General features: G+C 43.7%; 1 protein-coding gene across 2 annotated transcripts in view; it reads left to right on the forward strand.

Annotated features, from left to right (window-relative positions):
- Positions 1-21,067, forward strand: part of GNAL (G protein subunit alpha L) — a 308,716-nt gene that overhangs the window by 215,253 nt on the left and 72,396 nt on the right. For both annotated transcript variants that reach the window (XM_044293648.1, XM_044293649.1), the window contains exon 5: positions 11,913-12,010. In XM_044293648.1, coding sequence (XP_044149583.1) covers positions 11,913-12,010 — 98 coding nt within the window. The remainder of the gene's footprint in view (positions 1-11,912; positions 12,011-21,067) is intronic.

The following is a 21,067-nucleotide window of genomic DNA, read 5'->3' on the forward strand; positions in this document are numbered from 1 at the left end:
GATCAGAGCCTAAGCCCAGCAGAACCACAGTTTTGTTAGAGTTGTCCGTGGTAATGACAACTCTTGGACAAGCTAAAAGCCTAAAATAAAAAATTGTGTTATCCTCGCCCTGTTCTCCACCGATGTTCTCTGTGGTGATGGTGCTCTCCAACTGCCGCTACAGCCAGTCTCTATCATCCCCGTTAGACAAGTAAATTCACTAGATTTTTTATGATCTTAGGCCTCATTCATATCACCGTTTCTCCTTTCCGTTCTCCGGCTCCATTGAGGGGCAGGAGAACAGAACGATGGATTCTGCAGATAACAGAGACCTAACTGATAGGGTGTTTCTGGACCCAAACGCGTAGCTTAAAGGAAACCTGTCACTAGGATTTTGTGTATAGAGCTGAGGACATGGGTTGCTAGATGGCCGCTAGCACATCCGCAATACCCAGTCCCCATAGCTCTGTGTGCTTTTATTGTGTAAAAAAAACTATTTGATACATATGCAAATTACCCTGAGATGAGTCCTGTACGTGAGATGAGTCAGGGACAGGACTCATCTCAGGGTAATTTGCATATGTATCAAATCTTTTTTTTACACAATAAAAGCACACAGAGCTATGGGGACTGGGTATTGCGGATGTGCTAGCGGCCATCTAGCAACCCATGTCCTCAGCTCTATACACAAAATCCCGGTGACGGGTTCCCTTTAATGGGGATCTACGATGCTCTGGGTTCAAACTAGTTCAACCCGTGGTCAGTCACATCCCAAATACTGATGCATATTGCGTTCGTAACGCACGTTTTGTGGACCTGGTCGCATGGGTCTGCGAGAGCTCACAAGCCATGGGGCTGCTGTCGCACCTACATCCAGGGTGTCCACCCATTGATTCTGATACACTGAATGGAAGTCAGACCCCCCCACTGATCTAGTGGATAGGTGAAATTTGCTTCTAACTGGAAGACCCTTTAATAATGCACCACAGTGTGACTACTGACCTGCCACTTGTTTCTTGGCAATTGCAGGTTTGCAAACAGTTGACTGTTTCTATCAAGATCCTCCACTAATTAGTCCGTTAATTGGAAGACTATTACCCTAGACGTTGCAGCAGAAAAAAATAAAAATAAAAAAACATGAGTTGGGGTGCCGTACCCTCCCTAGAGTGGTGTTTTAATGAAGCTGGCACCAGAACAGGTGTGTAAGGAGCCCAGGATTGTTACCATTAAGCAGATCCTTTGGGTGCCGGTAGCTGCTCTTTAACGGCCTAATGAACCTTCTGCCATAGTACAAGTGCTAATGACTGATGTGCTGAAAAATGAAGACATCTAATGGTGCAAGTGGTAACATTTCTGTGTTTGGATGTTATTGACGAGGAGCTCAGGCAATGGGGAATTTGGCCATTGCTCTAGAATAGTATTTCAAACCAGTCGAGGGAACGATCTTGCATTTAACGGAAGCCATGTGAGACTATTTTGCTTGGGGCCCTGCTTTGAACGTCTTTTGGGTAAAGATGTACTTTGGAGTGTTTTTCTGTTGCTTTGGCACCTGATCTAATTTTATTGCATTTCTGCTCGTAGAGCATTTAGGCCTCACGCACACGACTGTGTGAGTTTCGCAGTCCGTAAAACAGACTAGTATAGGACGTGTTTTATGCGGAACAAAAATACAGTCGTGTGCATGTAATGACTACAAGAGATTATTGGGTACAATTGCCTTTTTACACTTTGATCAGCGCTGGCTTCAGTGGCCTTCTCTACTACTCCCATTCTATATATGCCCTGGTTAATCTAAAAGAAGCAAAATGAATAATTAGCTATTCCAGAAAAAAAACAACAACTGACGAGCGCGTTCTGCATTTAGTACTGCATGAGGCAACAATGCCTTTTTGTTGCTCAGTCATAGTGACAAACCTCTTCAAATTAGGCACCCATTCAGTTTCCCTAATTGAAATAAGCCTACATGTGTAATAACCTTATTTCTTGCAAAGTTGTCGCTAGTTAATCTCTACTGTCACAGCTGGAGAGAAGAGCCCACCATGATGATCTCTCATATTCAAGAGTACGGTACCCAGTCCATCAGCCCACAATTTTATGCCTCCTTTTATTTAGCTAGGACAGGGGTCCAGGGTAAGCCTCCCAAGTTACCCCAGCCACATTGAGGGAGATTCACTAACAAAATGCACTAGAATGTTGGTGCAAAGCATAGATTACAGAAAAACCGGTGTGTATGCTCCAGACGCCTGCTCAGGCCATTTAACTCCCTGGAAAAAGACTCGTGCGTATTTTTACGCATTGTATTTTTCTGGTCAGGACGCTGTATCAGGAGCTGCCAGGTCTGGTACACATGAAGCCACACCCCTCTATCGAAGCCCTGCCCTTCAAGGACATCTCTCTCACCAGGAGCAGCTCCAGACTACATTGTGGTTACAGGACCTGTGGTGATGTCACAGCCATGTGTGTGGGAGGAGTTAGGGAAACACAGGCTCCGTGTAGGACTGTGCTGGTGGAGAATGCAGAGGTACTTTATGTATGGAAGGTGTGTATAAAGCAGGGCTATGTCAGTGTAACCAGTGTAGTGTACAGTTTTCTGTGTGTAATGTGCACACAGTAGTTCTATCTGTGTAATGGATATGTAGCAAAGCTGTGTGTGCAATGTGTATATAGTAAACTATCTGTGTAATGAGCATGTGGTAGACCTGTGTATGTAATATGTATATAGTAGTGTCGGGTGGGCGCTGTGTATGGCAGCAGTGGTCTTTTATGTTTAGTGTATTATGTTGGATAAATATAAAATTGTCTACGTTTATTTTTGCATAGGAGACTAGCAATGGTTTCCCTGTAGAAATATCGGCCTCATAACGTTATGTGGGCCCATGCATATTATATATATATATATATACAAAGGGAAAAATGGCGGCACTGGCACAGGAGAAAAATGGCGGCACTGGCACAGGAGAAAGGCTCAGTTGAGCCGAAACGTTGCACCGTATGGTCGATTAAAAGAAGTTTATCACTTTCATCCTGCTGGAGTGCCGTCCTTTTTCTGGATATATATATATATATATATATATATATATATATATATATATATATATATATATATAAAATTTGTATTTTTACTCCGGCTAAAAGTACTCCTCAAAATTGGAGGAGTATTTTTTACCTTTCTGGAAAAAATGTAGTGCGACCTCTGGCTGGGAGTCGGGTTGCTGGCTGGGACCCCGACTGATCCAAAAAACGGAGTCCCAATCCACCGATCTGATCGAGTGGCAGGTCGCACATTTGCCCTGCCACTCCAGTTTCTCTGTTGGACTGCAGGAAATAGCAGAGCACAGTACTCTGCCACCTTTCGCCGTCCCACAAAAAAATGACTGGAGCTGCAGGGCGCATGTCCAACGTGATCAGATAGTTACCCCCTATCCACCATGTGTGCCAAAGTTTTAGTAGTAATACTAGGAGGTATTATAAAGTTAGACTAGACAGTCTAAAAGTAAGCATTATCAGCTGCTAGTTTTTTTACATGTCCAAAAAATTAGGATTAGTAAATCTACCCCAATATTCTGATGAATCATGAGACACCATGAAACATGAGAAATAGTAAGAGTAAGTAGTAGGCTTCCTCTTAGGCCTCATGCACACGGCTGTGTTTCGCGGCAGAGAGCGGTCCGTGGTAGCCCGGCCGGGATAATCTATACGAGTGTATTACTGTACAGCAGCGGCGTCATAGCAACCAATGACGCCGTGCGCTCTTGCTGTCAGCAGGAATCCCGGCCGGGTTATCACGGACCGCGTTCGGCCGCGGAACACGGCCGTGTGCATGAGGCCTTAGACGCAGCAGCAGCAAATGTTTTTTTCTCCTCTGTATAATGTGATGCTTCATAGCTACGTTACCTTTATCTGTGCACTCACTGGGGCAGGTTTACTAATCCTATAAATGGTGTAAACGTAGACCGACTGTCTAGACCTGCACCAGATGTATCACAGGCTCAGGCTGGAAGATAACTGTGGTGCAGGCATAGACCTCTGACTCTATAGCAACTATTGGTTGGCGTAGTTTGAGTCAGAATCTTCCTTAAACAGGACCTTTCATTATTTTTTTTTGTTCAATTAAATACCTTTCTTTGCCAGGTAGCCTCCGCTAATGCTGCCGCCCTGCCTGTTTTTTTTTTTCAAATATCGCTCGTACACCCCGCTGTGCCCCCCTGCTGTTTTCCCGCCCAGTATGCTAATACTGAGCATTGGTACAGGGAGGAGGAGACGCCAGGGTTTCTCAGTGGGCGTCTTTCTCCCTGACTGTGCTGTGATCCAATCACAGCCAGAGAGAAGGTGAGTTGTTTTTTTTTCTCCCTGGCTGTGACACTCTCCGCAGTACCCGGCAAAGAAAGATATTTAATTCAACCAAAAAAAAAAAATCTATGAAAGGTCCTCTCTAAGGCTACTTTCACACTCGCATTTTGGGCGGATCCGTCATGGATCTGCAAAAACGGATCCATTACAATAATACAACCGCATGCATCCGTCATGAATGGATCCGTTTGTATTATCTGTAACACAGCCAAGACGGATACGTCATGAACTCAGTTGAAAGTCAATGGGAGACGGATCCGTTTTCTGTTGTGCCAGATTGTGTCGAGAAAATTGATCCGTCCCATTGACTTACATTGTGTGCCAGGACGGACCCGTTTGGCTCAGTTTCGTCAAGCAGACAGTAAAACGCTGCAGGCCTCCAGAGCGGATTGGAGACTGAACGGAGGCAAACTGATGTATTCTGAGCGGATCCTTTTCCATTCAGAATGCATTAGGGCAAAACTGATCCGTTTTGGACCGCTTGTGAGAGCCCTGAACGGATCTCACAAACGGAAAGCCAAAACGTCAGTGTGAAAGTAGCCTAATAATTGTGGTGCAATTTGAGCACAAAAGTTTCTTTTTAGTCCAGACCCATTTTCCACAAAGCAACGCTTTTTTGACAGTAAACCATTCCCCCTTTTTGGACAAGGCGCTGAAACTACACCTAGATTCTCCAAGTTGCGCTACTGTTCGGTGCAGTTTACTCTGAAATCTACGGTCATTGACATTACTAAATGTGGGCCAATGTCAGTAAATGAAAAATGAGGTCTTCCTGTATAGTTAGCAGAATGTTAAAGGGGTTATCCAAGATCTATAATGGCGCCCCCCCCCCCCCCCCCCCCTGATATGCCCGGGCCCAACACGGAGAGGTTGTACTTGCCTCGCTCCCCGGCACTTGTGTTGCTACTCATACCGGCAAGTCCGCTGCTGCATCTCCTCGGCGCATGGATGAAAACATTTGGCGCTAGGTTGGGTGGTCAGCCAATAGCACCCGCGATGCTAGGGAGGCTCGTCCCGGTCAAAGCCTGCTATTGGATAACCCCTTTAACATTTGTTTTGGGTTTTTTTTAAACCTCTTTTCTAACGTTGAGTGTTAGGCTACAGAGCAACTTTAAGGTGTGACTGTGCATTCTGTATTAGGATTTACTCAATGTAAAACGCTCAACTGTATGTGGTGATGGACCTTGACTGCATCCGTAGTGGTGGTCAGGACATTTATGTGCCTACATGCAACATGGTCAGCTTAAATGATAATAAAGCGCAATTGTAGAATTGCATAAAAAGATAATGTAATGTCATTTGTCTATGACCTCTATAGGAAGGCCTAGGTGTATTGCAGTTATCTGTTTCTGGATATATCAGGTTGAGTGCATGCTGCTGCAGTCAATTAGTCAAAAAGAATCCAGGTGGCATCAGTCATCCCAAGATAATAGAATGTCAAGCACTATGCCCAAGGGGGTATTTTATTTCACGTCCCCAGTCAATATAATAAGAAAATATATAAACATATTTTAAGTACTGTATTAAGTATGAGCTTATGAAAGGCTGGCTGGAGATGATATGATCGGTCTCTGAACTAACCAGCTATTATTTAATGTTTTCACAAGATGAAGGAATGGGGCAGACCTATAAAGATATCTAAAAGAATAGAAATGTGGGAAAAAATTGTCCTCAACTTTGCAAATGGTCATCTGCGTTGATGCCACGTGTTTTCTTCTGTAATAGCCAAAATGTCACAATCCTAGCTTTTAGCAGTAATAAGCAAGAAAAGTTATGAAGCAGATTCTCCTCTACTTTTTGTGTGCAGTGGTCTCCACCCGCCATCTCTGCAAACTAGACATTCAGCATGCCCAGGGGGAAACTGCAAAAAATTGCAAGTCATATAATGGCCATAAATAGTTATTACTCACGTATATACACTGTACTATTGATGTAATGCAAAGTTTTAGCTGAAATAGATACAGACATGCAAAAATAAACGGCACAAAATAAAAATAAAAAACATGCTTAGCAATTAATGGGTATTTGACGATCGAATACAATTTCTGATGATAGAGGTCTTTTTAATGCGAACAAACCACACCATCAGTGACATATAGGTGGTGTAGCATTCACGCTATGATCTGTGCAGCTCCAGAGCAGATCTTGCCCCGGGGGTTAAAATTTAACTGAAGTATGTGTACCATTTTAGTAGGCCTGGGGGAGTCCCTTCACTTTCCTGTCATTGCACAGTTTTTAGCTTTTTGTCCAGACCTGAAGAAAATTGAAATGCCAAATTCAATGCTAAATTGGGCCAAATCAAGTATATTCTTATTTTCTTTTATCGTCATTTAGTTTTAAATGGAAAATCATTAGTACTTTTGAAGTATATTATCAGCATTACAGTAGGTGAATTGTTATATATATATATATAAACAAAATGCGGGTCTCAGCAGCACAAGACAAAAAAACGGTGCACGTCCTCACAGCCGTGGGCTCAGGCGGCTATATATAATTTTTATTTTTATTTATTTACATGTGTTTTCAGAGGATTTCCACTTTTAACTTTCCACCCATTTCTTAGGGTTTGTACTATCTCTGCCGTTCATGGCAGAGATATGAATAATCTGTAATAAGTGCCGAAACGGCTTGGCTGGCGTTACGCTATACTCACACTAGCTTTATGAGAAAAATTGCTGCATGCAGAGGTATTTGGCTGAAACCCGGCCTTTATTCCAGAATGTGGCTGGATCCCATTATAGTCAATGGTAATCCAGCAGTTATGCCAGCCGCAATATTCATGGTGAACTCTGGCAGGTCGTTCACTTGTGAGATACCTGGGCAATTAACTGAAAGCCTGGTCACATGATACCTGTGAGGGTCACATGGCTGCCGCCATGTTTAGTCTTATCCAGCTCTGCTATTTATGCTTTTTACAGGACTAAAGAGGGGCGTACAATTTTTTTTCTTTAGGCAGAGGCTACTATATGAATATATAAAGATCTGCGATCAAAATTTTTAATGGATGTCTGTTAAATAAATTGTTCAACATCTATACGTAAATAAATGTTTTTACGGCTAGTGAATAGCTGGCATCAAAAATATAGGACTTTTCCTATTTTTGATAGTTTTTGCAGCCAGACACAGCCTGCTGAAATCAGTGGGCCCGTTTTTAACCGACCATTTAGACAGCGGTGAACCCGTCTAATGGGCGTTAAAAATGGGTACACTATGTCTAAAAAAATAAAATAAAAAAATAAAGTCCATTTAGGGGTTAAAATCTAAAGAAAATAATCTCTTCTATTTGCATACATGTGGACCCTCACTGGAGGCAGCAGGACCTAAAGCACACAGTTACGATGCTAGGAGAGTCAGGTCCTGAGGCCTTCAATGAGGAGCAGTTGTCCGCTCTTGCAAGTGGATGAGGGAGGGTTTTTAATTTTTTAAATTTTTGGGGGGATGTGGGGGGCACTATTGGAGGACGTTAATTCATGGCCATTATGAGGACACTATGGGGACATATATAGTTGGGGCACTGTCGGGGCTATTATGGATATATTAATGACGAATAAAAACTATTTCAAAATGACAGTTAAAGGATAAACGGTCAAAAAATGTATGCACGCATTGATGCCAAATGGCCGTGAAAAGCTGACAGTGTATCCGTTCTTAACAGGCGTGATTTTCCACTGTGTCATGTAAATGTAGCCTAAAGGAGGCCTGCCACACTTTAAAATTGCTATTTTGCTATACTAATATGTCTAAATATACTATATATTTTAAGAAAAATCTACTGTAACTGTGCATTGGTAATATGGAATTGAAAATCCTAAAATCAGAAATCGTATAGTAAAATAGCTAGGACCAGCCCTGTACCTCACATGGGTCCAGAGATCTCCACATTCATTGCTCCAATTGTTCTGCAAGATTTATTTTAAAGGGGTTTTCCAAGTGTTTAATACTGATCACCTGTCCTCAAGATAGAAACATAACGCAGGGAGGGGAGCGTCCATAGTGCATGAACCCAGACCCTGGGCACTGTATGCACAACACCAAGAAGAGCTATAAACAAGGTCCCAAGTAGCAGCGCCCTCCAGCAGAGGGTCTGACCCTTTGACCAAATGAATAGGACAGGTAAAAAAAAAAAAAAACAGGTCTGGGGCATTCACTCAGGCACAACACATGGGTGAGACTCCCACTTCCTCAGGTAAATCCTCAAGATAGGTCATCAATATCTAATAGTGGGAGTCCAACACCCGACAACCCCTGCCGATCAGCTGTTTGAATGAGCGTAACGGCCTCTTTTTAAGCCAGTGACATCACCTCCATTGGTCACATGGTCTCGGCACAGATCAGTTCCATTCAAGTGAATACTAGGCATAGCCGCTATCCATTGGACGGCGCTGTGCTCGGTAAGCTGCAAGGAGGCCGCAGTGTTCACAGGAGTGCTTCAAACAATTGGTCCTGGGGGGTGTCAGGTGTCGGACCCCCACCATCAGATACTGATGATGATCTATCCTGAGGATAGGTTATCGGTATTAAAAACTTGTAAAAACCCCTTTAAGCTAGCAGCTCAGGGGGGTGTGCTTTTTCATTTCTGCTGCAGCTGGTTGCAATTGAAGAATGGAACTGAGCATGTGCGACCATCTCAGTGAGGTGGACAGAGAAATTAGAAAAAGAACAGACAGCAGGTGGCGCTATACAGATAGATTTTATTGAATAAGTCTGTGGCAATTATAAACATGTTCAGATTCAGGTGCTAATTTGAAAACTAGAATATTTTTCGTGGGACTACCCCTTTAACTGTTGTGTTCAGAATGTGTTCAGCAACAAAGGTGACTGAGGAACACGAAAGGATTTCCGCTTTTGTTTGCTTTCACTCTCCTAGGATGTGTTGAAAGCGGCTTTATATTCCAGGCGCCTCACAGCTTTATATTGTACGTTGTGATTGGCCAGGACGTAGAAGCAGAGGTGGCACAGGAGTGTTCAGGCGTTTCTGCTGTCTCCCCTGTGACCTGAGATGAACCTTTATGATGTACTGGTGCTGGCTCTCTGATTAGAAACCTGCCTGACAATGGTTCTCTTGTCCGTTTTTTTTTTTTTTTTTTTTTTTTTTTTTTTTTTTTTTTTTTTTAACTATTTTGTTTTTGTTTTGGAGAAAAAGCTTAAGTATTGTACCGACATGGTTTGCAGATCACTTCAGGGTTTTGTTAGGTTGTTCAGACCTCAGGGCTTCCTGTTTCTTGGCATGAAATGCTTTGTGCAGAAGGTTTCCCTGGTGTCCAATTTTTGCTGGATAAGGCCTTTTGCACATGACCGTATTTTGTATCTGTGTCTTTGCATACGGACCCGCTCATTTCTACGGGCGTGCAAGAAAAAATGGACAGCACACGGATGTCATCGATGTGCTGTCCGCATCCGTATGTCCATTTTACAAATTATAGAACGTGTCCTATTATTGTCCATTTTACAGAGCGGAATAGCCATTTCTATTAGTGGGATACGGACCAGAACGGCACAACGGAGCCACAAAAAACAGACATTCAGTGTGCACTCCTCAACCGTGCGAAAATACGGTCGTGTGAAACCTTAGTCGTTTCTAGTTTTAGTCTTTCATTACGCTGGTATTTGTAGGGAGGTAGATTTGGTAGAAGGTGCGTATCCACATTTCCGTTTTCACATTTGGCTAATGCAAGCTAGCAGAAATAAAAACATCATGTGCAAACTATTAGACTTGCACAAAACAAACTGCTAATCTCCGTAAGCATGTCCAAAAATAACCCTGCTGATTTCACGCTCTTCCTCCCCAATGCCCTGATTTTTCAGATTAGTGTATTATGTAGGTATAACTTTGACTTCATTGTAAACGAGGCAAACTTCAGGAACAAAGCGCAGACTTTCTGTACATCACATAGGCGTCCATATCCTAGAGCAGGGATGCTCAACCTGCGGCCCTCCAGCTGTTGTAAAACTACAACTCCCACCATGCCCTTTTGTAGGACGATAGTTGTAGGCTGTCAGGGAATGATGGGAGTTGTAGTTTTGCAACAACTGGAGGGCCGCAGGTTGAGCATGCCTGTCCTAGAGGGATTGCCCATAGTCCTCCAGGTAAGGGTCATTCTTGACACATTCGTTTCTAGGAATTCTGCTGACACCACTTGAGATATTTTAGTTTTCTGTCTTGTGCATTCATATTTGCGTCATTTATGAATGGGTTTGCACTATATAGTCATTTTGTTTCTGTGTTCCAATACATTTCATTGAAACGAGTAAAGTACTGTATGTGCCCCTGGATTAGAGTACAGGCGAAACCCGAAAAATTTCAGTAATGCAACTTAAAAGGTGAAACTAACATATGAGAGAGACTCATTACATGCAAAGCGAGACATTTCAAGCTTTTATTTGTTATAATTTGGATGATGATGGCTTACAGCTTATGAAACCCTAAAGTCACAATTTTGAGGTACCCTTCGCTCAGGGGGTATGGATTAATTAGCTGACTAGAGTGTGACACTTTGAGCCTAGAATATTGAACCTTTTCACAAAATTCTAATTTTAAGTTGCATTACTGAAATGGACTTTTGCACTATATTCAGATTTTTGGAGTTTCACCTGTATTACAGGTATTGAGAAGACCCTAGTCGCCTACAATTCGGTTTGTATTTCTTTAGGCGTCGGCAGTTCCCTCAGAAGTGATGACTTACATTCACTCCGGGTTGTTAAGAAGTATGCAGCTTTTAGGCATTTATCTAATTAAACCAGCATAAGAACAGACGACCCGGATGCCACGTGCAGTGACGTATGGCTGCACAGTATCTGTATTTTTGGGATCTGCAATTTGTGGGCCGCAAAATACATAAGGTCATGTACTTGAGACCTTTTTACTGAATATTTTCCCATAAAACTATTGATCTGCTCAGCTCCTCCTGCTCTATAAGACTACTTTCCCACTTGCATTGTTTTTTCCCAGTATTGAGATCAGTCAGAGGATCTCAATGAGGGCTCATGCACGCGACCATGTGCTGGCCAGGCCTGTATTGTGGCCCAAACACAGCAGGTCCTCCATATATACGGGCCCTGGCTGTTTATGCACTGCATCACGGATGTGGACCCAAAAATAGCCAAGCCAACACTCTGATATTTTTGGGATTCCCTTAGTAGTAAACAGAAGGCACACATGCACGGCTGCTCTTCCTCTTCTATCCGGTGGTCGGTTCTGAAGATTGGTGTGGGTCCCAGAGGTGGCATGACCTAACAATGTGCCTCCAGTGTCTCAGATGGAAATAAAGGAGTAAAGTGGATCTGCGCTGTAAGGAGACAGTGCCCTAGTGGTTGGTGATCTGGATGCACTTTTCTGGTAGACATCCTATCTGTATTTTTCTGTCCCTGTGCAAAGATGGTGACTCTTGCGCACTCCCCTATGTTATATAACTGTACGTTTTACCATCACATCAGGTTACTTATTGAATCCGCACTTGTTACACCATGATGAATTGGCTGTGTATTACTACGTTTACACTCTTCTTATATACACTGTGAATTATTGTGACCTTACTGTTGGGTGCTCTTCATAGAAAATGACAACTTTCACTTTTGGTTTCTAGGAATTTTTTGAACACGCACAAAAACTTTGGGATGATGACGGTGTGAAGGCATGCTTCGAGAGGTCAAATGAATACCAACTCATTGACTGCGCACAATAGTAAGTGCTTCTCTATTATGGCGATATTCTTGTCAATATAATTACCTAAATGAATTATATGAGACTTGTGGGGGGATGGGGAGTTTGATTTTGTGGCGGCAGTTCCAGGATCAACCCATGTGGTGCCGTTTCTGGGGGTGGGGGAATTATTCTTCCTGTTAAAGGAGTTTTCCAGGACCAACATATTTATCACCTGTCCATAGAATAGGTTATTAATATCGGAGCAGTGGGGGTCTGACACTGTCAACAACAGGCGGTTAGTTGCTGCTGCGGTTTCGTTAGTAAACAGTGTACAGAATACCACAGCTCCATACACTTGCAGTGGCTGTTCTCGGGTACTGCAGCTCTGCTCTCATTCACTTGAATAATAGCTGAGCTGCAGTACCCAAGAGTGGCCACTGCACAGGGTATGGTGCTGTATGGTTTAGCTCTGTACTCTGTTTACTTCTGGGATTGGAGCTGCCGCTAACAACTTGTTGGTTGGAGCATCGGGTGTCGGACTGCCACTGATCTGATATTAATGACCTATCCTATGGACAGGCGATCAATATATTGGTCCTGGAATACCCCTTTAAAGTTGAAATGTGTATTTGCATCGCAAGATATGTATGTAGATGTTTATATTTCTGTGTATATTTTCATAGATTTGTAAGCACATTGATTACCATTAAAGGAGTTTTTCAGTAAAAAATAAATAAAAATTCAGTCAAGTTCCTGCAGCATGGCCCTGAAACAGAAGGTTCATACTTAAGGGCTCCCCAGCACTCCGGTCCTCTGCGTTGCCCCCCGCCATCTCCATCTGTTTACATCTGGCTGACCGCATGCACTGCTCCTGCGGGGACTTGCTGATTGTGGCCACATCTCGGCTGTAGCCAGTCATTGGCTGGAGTAGTGCGTGTGAACAGCTCTGGGACCAGAATATGGAGACAGCATACAAAGTGCCAGGGACCACAGGGGCGTGAAGCGGGTAAGTATGAATCTTCTGTTTCGGGGCCATGCTGTGGGCACTTAATAAAAAATAAAAAAAATTACTGAAAAACCCCTTTAAGGCATCCTTCAAATGTCTCTAAATACCCTAATATTAAAATGATGATGCCAGGCTTTCAAAGGCTGCATGCTCGTCTGGTATGAAGGCCACTGAAATGGTTAAGGAGGCCTGAATTCCCATTGAATAGGCCCATTTAAAAACTTGACATGTGTTGAACTTCTCTAGGGCAGGTTATGGGAACTTCACTCGTGTGGGAACATACGCTTTAGACTATTCCGTTATCGGACTTCATCATGTAAAAGCTTGATTTCTATCTTCATTTGGGTGAATGAAGTAAAATATTGTTCTTGGCCTTTGAACAGAAGACAGAATATAGAAAATACATAGGAAAACACAGGTGTAGGGTATTGCTGCTCGGTCCTTTGATATTGCGCTGGTTATCACACAGTGCAGCTTTTTCCTGTCGTGTTCTGCTGGCTCTGTAAAACAATATTAAACAATGAGATTTGTAATGGACGATCGCTGCAAGAGCGCATAGAAGGGTGAGCGAGCCCTGTATTGGGATCTTGTGCTGTTCTTGTCTTTCTCTATTTTTCCTTTTGTCTTGAAGTTGTGTGGTTTCTTGTCATGATTCTGGTTGTCGATGGCTAAGGCTGTCCTTTGCATTATAGAGCTGCAGTGTATTGGACGGGGGCTACACCCTCAGTACATATAGTTAGATGGTGGTTACCCACACAGGAAGCTGAGCGTTTGCTAGGTTACCTAGCCTGCTGAGTGCACTAAAGGGGGTCCACAATAGATGGAAAAAAAGTTCTGTCATTTGAACTATGCATACATTTATAGGTTGTCTGCCCAATTTTTTTTATTTCTTTTGGGCTCAAGATGGCATAGAAAAACAAAAGACGTCATACTCCTCTCCACCGATTCCTCGTCATTTCTGAGACCTGATCAGGTGCCTCCACCTGAGGCAGGTCACTGTAATCTCGCGGTGCGCAGTGCCGGCATAGTGTTCCTTCCCTGTGCTGCCTCAGGGAAGGAACTGTGCATGCGCGAGCTCGCGGCGATCTGACTTTGTGAGCAAGGAGGAGATTGGTGGTTACAGGCAGTGCTGGGCTCCTTCACAGGGGGCGTGGCTGGGCTCCTTCACAGGGGGCGTGGCTGGGCTCCTTCACAGGGGGCGTGGCTGGGCTCCTTCACAGGGGGCGTGGCTGGGCTCCTTCACAGGGGGCGTGGCTGGGCTCCTTCACAGGGGGCGTGGCTGGGCTCCTTCACAGGGGGCGTGGCTGGGCTCCAGAACGGTTAGTGCAGCCCCATGGGCTCCTTACCAGGCTGATTTACATATCTATAAAATATTTTTTTATACTCAATAAAACTACTCAGAGATATGAGACAGGTATATTGTGGACATGCTAGCGGCGATCTACCTCTATAGGGTAAAAAGAGATGACAAAATCCCTTTAAGAGCGAACAAGAAGCAGAGACCAGCAGCGGAACGGTGGAGTTTTTAACTTTTTTTTCCAATGCCACTCTGATCGTTGATTGGCCTTTTAATATAGTGGAGTTAGGCCGGGTTTAGATCCCAGTTATGCACTCCATAATCATAATGGATCCGTCTGGTTTTCGTTATGCAGGAGAGAACCTTGTTTCCGGAAACCAGACCGCTCCGTTATGCTGCCCATAGACTTCTATTATGACTGATCGAAACGGAATGTCTCTTAAAGGCTTCCGCTTTGATTTCCGTCTTATGGATTCCATTTTCTGTTATAACTGAAAACAATAACAGAATGCATAATGGTAATGTGAACTCGCCCTTAAAGGGAACCTGTCACCTAGAAAATGCATATTAAACCGCCAGCAGTACTTTATTGCAGCCTGTAGCATGATTATAAAGGGGTCTGTGTCTTTTCTGTGCAATGCGGCAAAGGTCCGAAAAAATACTTTTATTCAACAGGCCACGCTATGTAAACGATAGTCTTGAAGTCAAGGGGGCCCGTCCCCTTTACCTCCCTAAAGTGTTTGATTGATAGGATGCCGATTCCTTCACTGCCGGTTGCTTGAATGTAGTCTCACGCATGCCCAGGCTCTCGTGTGCCTGAGCATTGAGCCTTTTGAACAGTACTCATAGCGGAGTGGAACAGGCACAGCGCAGGCGCCGGTATTGCAGGGACACTGCGCACGTGCAAGACCACATTCATGCGTCCAGTAGTGACTGAAATCCTATCAATCAAACACTAAGGGGAGGAAAATGGGACGGAGCACCCTTGACTTCAGGTGAGAAAGCTGCTGCCCCCTTGACTTCAAGACTATCATTTACATAGCGTGGCCTGTTGAATAAAAGTCTTTTTTTCGGACCTTTGCCGCATTTCACAGAAAAGACACAGACCTCTTTATAATCATGCTACAGGCTGCAATAAGTTACTGCTGGCAGTTTAATATGCATTTTCTAGGTGACAGGTTCCCTTTCAGACCAGTTTCTGCAGTGCAATAATTGGCTGAATGATCATTAGTATGAACAATCGTACTCCAGTATGAACACATGCAGCAATCTGACGATGAATACTTGCTCACCTTAGGTTGATGGCCTCTTATGTTGACCTGAAAATCTGCGTGGTTTGGCAGCACGTATGCATGCCAATAGCTTGGGAGTTGTAAAGGGCACATGCGAATGATCACATGTGCGGTAACGACACTTGATTAGGCTGACACGCATTGCATGGCCGGATCTCAGTGTACTGCTGCAGCATTGCAACTAGGGTCTCATTGCGACTCGCAGGTTGTGGTGTACAATCGCAAAAATCCAAACCTGCTGTATTTCTTTTTTAGGTTTGGCTTTTTGGCTATACATCATGTATCAAGCCATAATCAACCTGTCCCAGCCTTATTGTTACAGCATGGTATGTTCTGGCTGCAACCGTCCACTCACTCTTGAGTCAGTGTCTCTTACAATGTACCTGTCTTTATCTATGGGGCTGTACTAGTTAAAATAAACATTGCTAAAAGGCAGTGAAGGTGTTAAGGGCAGCTGTTAGCAGATCTGTACCTACGAACCTGGCTGACCTGTTGCATGGTATCTGTGTTGGTCCCATGTTCATATATGCCCGCATTGCTGAGAAAAATTATGTTTTAATATATGCAAATGAGCTTTGAAGAGCAATGGGGGCGTTGCCATTACACCTAGAGGCTCAGTTCTCTTTTAAACTGCCACGCCCTCTCCACTTTCTTTTAAAGGGCCAGGCGTGATGACATTTTTTCTGCCTGGTCCTGCCAGTCAAAGTGCAAAGGGCATAGCAACTGCAGAGAGAGCAGAGCCTCTAGGTGTAATGTCAACGCCCCCATTGCTCCTAGAGGCTCATATGCATATATGAAAACATCATTTTTCTTCATCTGTTTGTAGTGGGAAATGGCACCACTTGTAGCTGTGGACCACCCTTAGGGCACACCACTGGGTCTGGGCGGGCATAGTGAAAACATCCAGCATTATTTAATATTTATACTGTATGTCTCCGAATCGAGACTGTATTTTCATATAGAATAATACATGGCACACCTCCGCAAATATTGGAAAATATTTTTTTTTTTGTCTTTTCTGTTTGTTTTTCTTAAGACTTTCTAAATGTTCCTGGCTTTCAGCAGCATGGTGTATGTTATTGATGGCATTGTGGCTTGCTTTTAGCAGCTCTTGTGGGTTCCACTAATGTAATGTTAATTATTATTTATTTTCATTCAAAGACCTCTTCCTGTCTATAGACAAAAAGTCTACTGTACAAGCTTCAAAGATTAGTGTCAGGGCAAAGCATATGATGGTGTGCTTGTTTCATAATCTCCGAATCTCTGTGGAAACCTTGCTTGCCTTTTTTAATGAATGAATTCACTCATTACATATGTCATCTATTGCACGGACATATCTTTACAGACATGTCGCCTATTTAGTGGTTGCACAACACTTGTGAGCGTGTAGAAAGGTGCATCAGGGAGACTCGTACTCCATTGTCAATACACCCCACCTCATTTCACCAGTTCAGGTACACACCATCAGCCCATAGGCAGTTTTGGTAGTGACATCCCTGGAACTCCACAAGTACATAAACGTCCATCCACGATGCCAGTGCAAAAAAAAGAAAAAAAAATGATTTGATAGAGATTTTGCAACCACTGATTCTGGAAACCCCACTGATCACAAGAACGGGGTTCCTGTGTCCCCTGTTTGAATGCAGCAACGGAACATTTCACCGTTGAATCCCCTGCTCTGGTCATTGGTGGGTGTCCCAGAAGTTGGACCCACACTATTGTCATTCTAGGGAAACTCCTTTAGGTGGTTTAACTAGTTTCTGGAGTCACCCTTAGTCCTCATGAACACGACCGTTGTTGTGGTCTGCATCTGAGACGCATTTTTTGCAGCTCGGGTGTGGACCCATTCACTTCAATAGGGCCGCAAAAGATGCGGACAGTACTCTGTGTGCTGTCTGCATGTGTTGCTCCGCCCCCCAAAAAATAGCATGTCCTATTCTTGTCCGTTTTGCGGACAAGAATAGGCATTTCTACAATGGGCCGCCCGTTCCGTTCCACAAATTGCAGAAGGCACACGGACGGCTTCCGTTTTTTGCAAATCTGCGGTTTGCGCAGATACTCTAAGTTTCGCTGTATCCCTATTAAATTTCCGAATAGCTTCCTACATATGCTACAAAAAGATATGTTGGCTTTTATATGGGGACCCTGCAGACCCAGAATTTGCAAATCCGCCTTATACCCTGCTTTTAAGATGGGAGGACTGGGAGTCCCAGATATAAAAAAAAATACCATTGGGCTTCACTTACAACTCAAGCTAAGGAATGGTGGCAACCCACTAAACCCCAAAGATGGCTTCAAATGGAAAAATTCTCTAATGTCATACCATACCCCGAGTGGCTTCTTGGCGTGCTGACGTTCAAACCTCTTACTTCACCTCTCCCTCTAGATAAGGCTTCCAAAGACGCGTGGATGTCTCTCTTAAATCATACCTCCCGGAAAATGCACCTAGATACCACCCGTTTCCCTCTCTCATTAATAGGCTTTCTCAAACCTAACTTCACAGTGTCTAAATGGGCGGACCATGGAGTGGATAAATTAGGAGATCTATTTTATGGAGACACTATGCTTCCCTTTGAGTCGCTACACCAAAAATTCTCACTACCGAATAAATATTTTTATCAGTACCTACAAATTCGCCATGTTGACTCCTGAACTAGCGGTACTCAACATAGGCCTTCACGTTATTCCCCACGCCTCTAGATGGGTCACAGCACATATATTAACGGCCACCCGTAACATAGTGGCAAGGCACTGGAAACTCAGAATTACCCCCCCGCTGTCGGAAGTTGTTCATGCTATAAAAAAAACATATGCACCACGAGGTGGTATTCGCTCCAACGCTCCATTTCAAAGTCAAGGCTATTAACCAGTGGATGCCCTGGATCTCTAGCGAATTTAGCACACTATTGCTTATGTGTGTGCTGTGACCCACAACCAAAAAATCTCTGATTTTCGGATTCCTGGTGGGCCTAACAACCCTCCCATGACGACTATTCAAGGTTCTGTCTAACATGTGTTGTAGATACACAGGACTAGTGGGAAGCAAGTCAGTGTAAAATGTAGTGCAGTAAGGAGGGAGGTGCTGTAGTGACCACTAGGGGGAGTGTGGAGCACTGTTGTGGGGGATCATAACAACAGTGTGGTTGGTGCTAGCGATTGTGAAATTTTAATGCAAAAAAAAAAAAACATTTACAATTATCTGTCGTGTAAATGGTGGTTGTCCAAATTTTCCTACGTTAATTTTAGTAAGTGGTGTTTAATTGGACTGATGTGGAAGTTTTGCCATATCTGGGACCCCAATGCGACTGATGAGAACAGGGAGTGATGTGAGTGCTGACAGTCTCTGTACAGCGCTGCAGAATATGTTGGTGCAATGTGTCTGGAGATGGCCACAGTACACCAGTTACTCTTCAGCTTCCATCAAATGAAGGGAAATGTTTTTTGTTTGGTTTAAAGCATTGCTTTGGTCTAAGGCCTTTTTAATATAATGTTTGTGTGTGAAGCCAGGGCTTAGCGTTGCTTCCACTCATAATTGTCTAAATCTATGTCTCTTACAGTGGGAGGTCAGGAGTGTGCCTTGTAATTTTGTGCTTTCGAGTCAGGCCAAGTGATAAGATATGTTATGAACTGTGAAACGTAATTTATACTCAAAGGGGTTATCCCATAAGAATTATTGTATTGTGCTCAACAGAAGGTCACAAAAGCAGTCTATTTGTGTGTGTGTGAGTGTGTGTGTGAGTGTAGATATCTTATCTTGACGCCAGTGCTAGATCTGTGTCCATCTTCTGCATCAGGCAGCAGTGGACACACATGGGCGGTAGCTTCCTTCTGTGTACTCAGCCTTAATCCACACCTTGATCCCTAAACAATAACCGCATGGCACTCATGGGAGAGGCAGTGGCTCGGGAGTCGTGGGTAGATTTGCATCGGATATCTACGTTTTGAAACCCAATCGATACTTTTAGACCCGGATCGATACTATACCGAGTCTTACTATTTAACGATACTAGGGTACACAGTCTAGTATCTGTTAGAGAACATGGCACACGCTGCTTTCAGTGCGTGCCATGTTCTCAGCAGCACAGGGAAGAAGGAGGCAGTCCCTCCCCCTTGTGCCGCCGCTGCCACCAATGGGAGTTTAGAACTGCGGAGGAGGGGAGGGACTGTGGCCACTGCACCACCAGTAAATATAATTGACACATTAATTTAAGTGCCGGCAGCAGTATCACAGGTGCCGAACATGAAGGGTTAATTGCCGGGGATCGCAGCCCAATGTCATAAAGGGCGGGTGGCGGGATTGTGATACCGCTGCCTACACTTAAATTAATGTGTTAATTATATTCATTGGTGGCGCAGTGGCCCCAGGCGCCCGCCCCTTATTGTTATATTCATTGGTGGCAATGGCCACAGGGTCCCTCCTGTCCTCCTCATTGGTGGCAGTTGTGATTGGAGCACCAGCAGTTTAATCCTGGGGCTCTGATCGGTAACCATGGCAGCCAGGACGCTACTGAAGCCCTGGCTGCCATGGTAAGCTCCCTGCTGCGGTGTGCACAAAGTACAGGGCAGCAGGGAGAGTGTGAGATCCTATTCATCCTAATAGAGATCTATCAGGGTGAATAGGACAAGGGATAAAAAGATCACAGGTTCTAACCCATAAGGGGGCCAATAGTTATTAAATAAAAAGTAAAAAAAAAAAGTTATATAAAATATATAAACATTAAAAAAATATATTGCATATCGCACGCCTGTAAAAGTGTGAACTATTAAAATATTTTAAAAAATATCTCCTATGCAGTGAACGCCATAACAGAAAAAAAAAAAGTTTAAGCCGCGCGATTCGCCATTTTTTAATCACCTTGTCCCCCCAAAAAATAGGATAAGACTGTTCTATTAAGGGCCGGACGTTCCATAAAATGCAGAATGCATGCAGCTTTTTTGGTGTTAAATTTTTTTTACGTATGGTATCGAGTATCGCAATACTTTTTTATGGTATCAAAATCGAATCAAAATTTTGATATCGATGCAACCCCTAGTCGTGGGGCGCTTTGCTTTCTGCCTACTGGAAATCAACAGAGCTCCATTGTGGAGGGGTATATTGGTAGTAATGAGTGAAAAAAACTATTTTAGAACAGTTTTTTGGTTTAGTTTTTTTGACTGATTGTTGCAGATGTCAGTTGATAGTTGCTTTTTTTATTTATTCCTTCATGGGGTAAACCCTTTAGCTTTTGTATGTGGTGAACCAAACAAACTCTTAGGCCCCTTGCAGACGAGCGTGAGCTGATTAGGTCCGGATGTGTTGCAGGTGCGTTCAGTGAAAAATGCACGGGTGCATTGCGATTTAATGCGTTTTGCACGCGTGTGACAAAAAACTGAAGGTATATCACCAACATCTCTTAGCAACCATCCGTAAAAATTGCGTTGCATCTGCACTTGCTGATGCAATGCGATTTTCACGCAGCCGCATTTATTTCTATGCTCATGTACACAGACCCATTGAAATG

The sequence above is a fragment of the Bufo gargarizans genome, chromosome 5, assembly GCF_014858855.1.
Source record: "Bufo gargarizans isolate SCDJY-AF-19 chromosome 5, ASM1485885v1, whole genome shotgun sequence".
Taxonomy (NCBI): domain Eukaryota; kingdom Metazoa; phylum Chordata; class Amphibia; order Anura; family Bufonidae; genus Bufo; species Bufo gargarizans.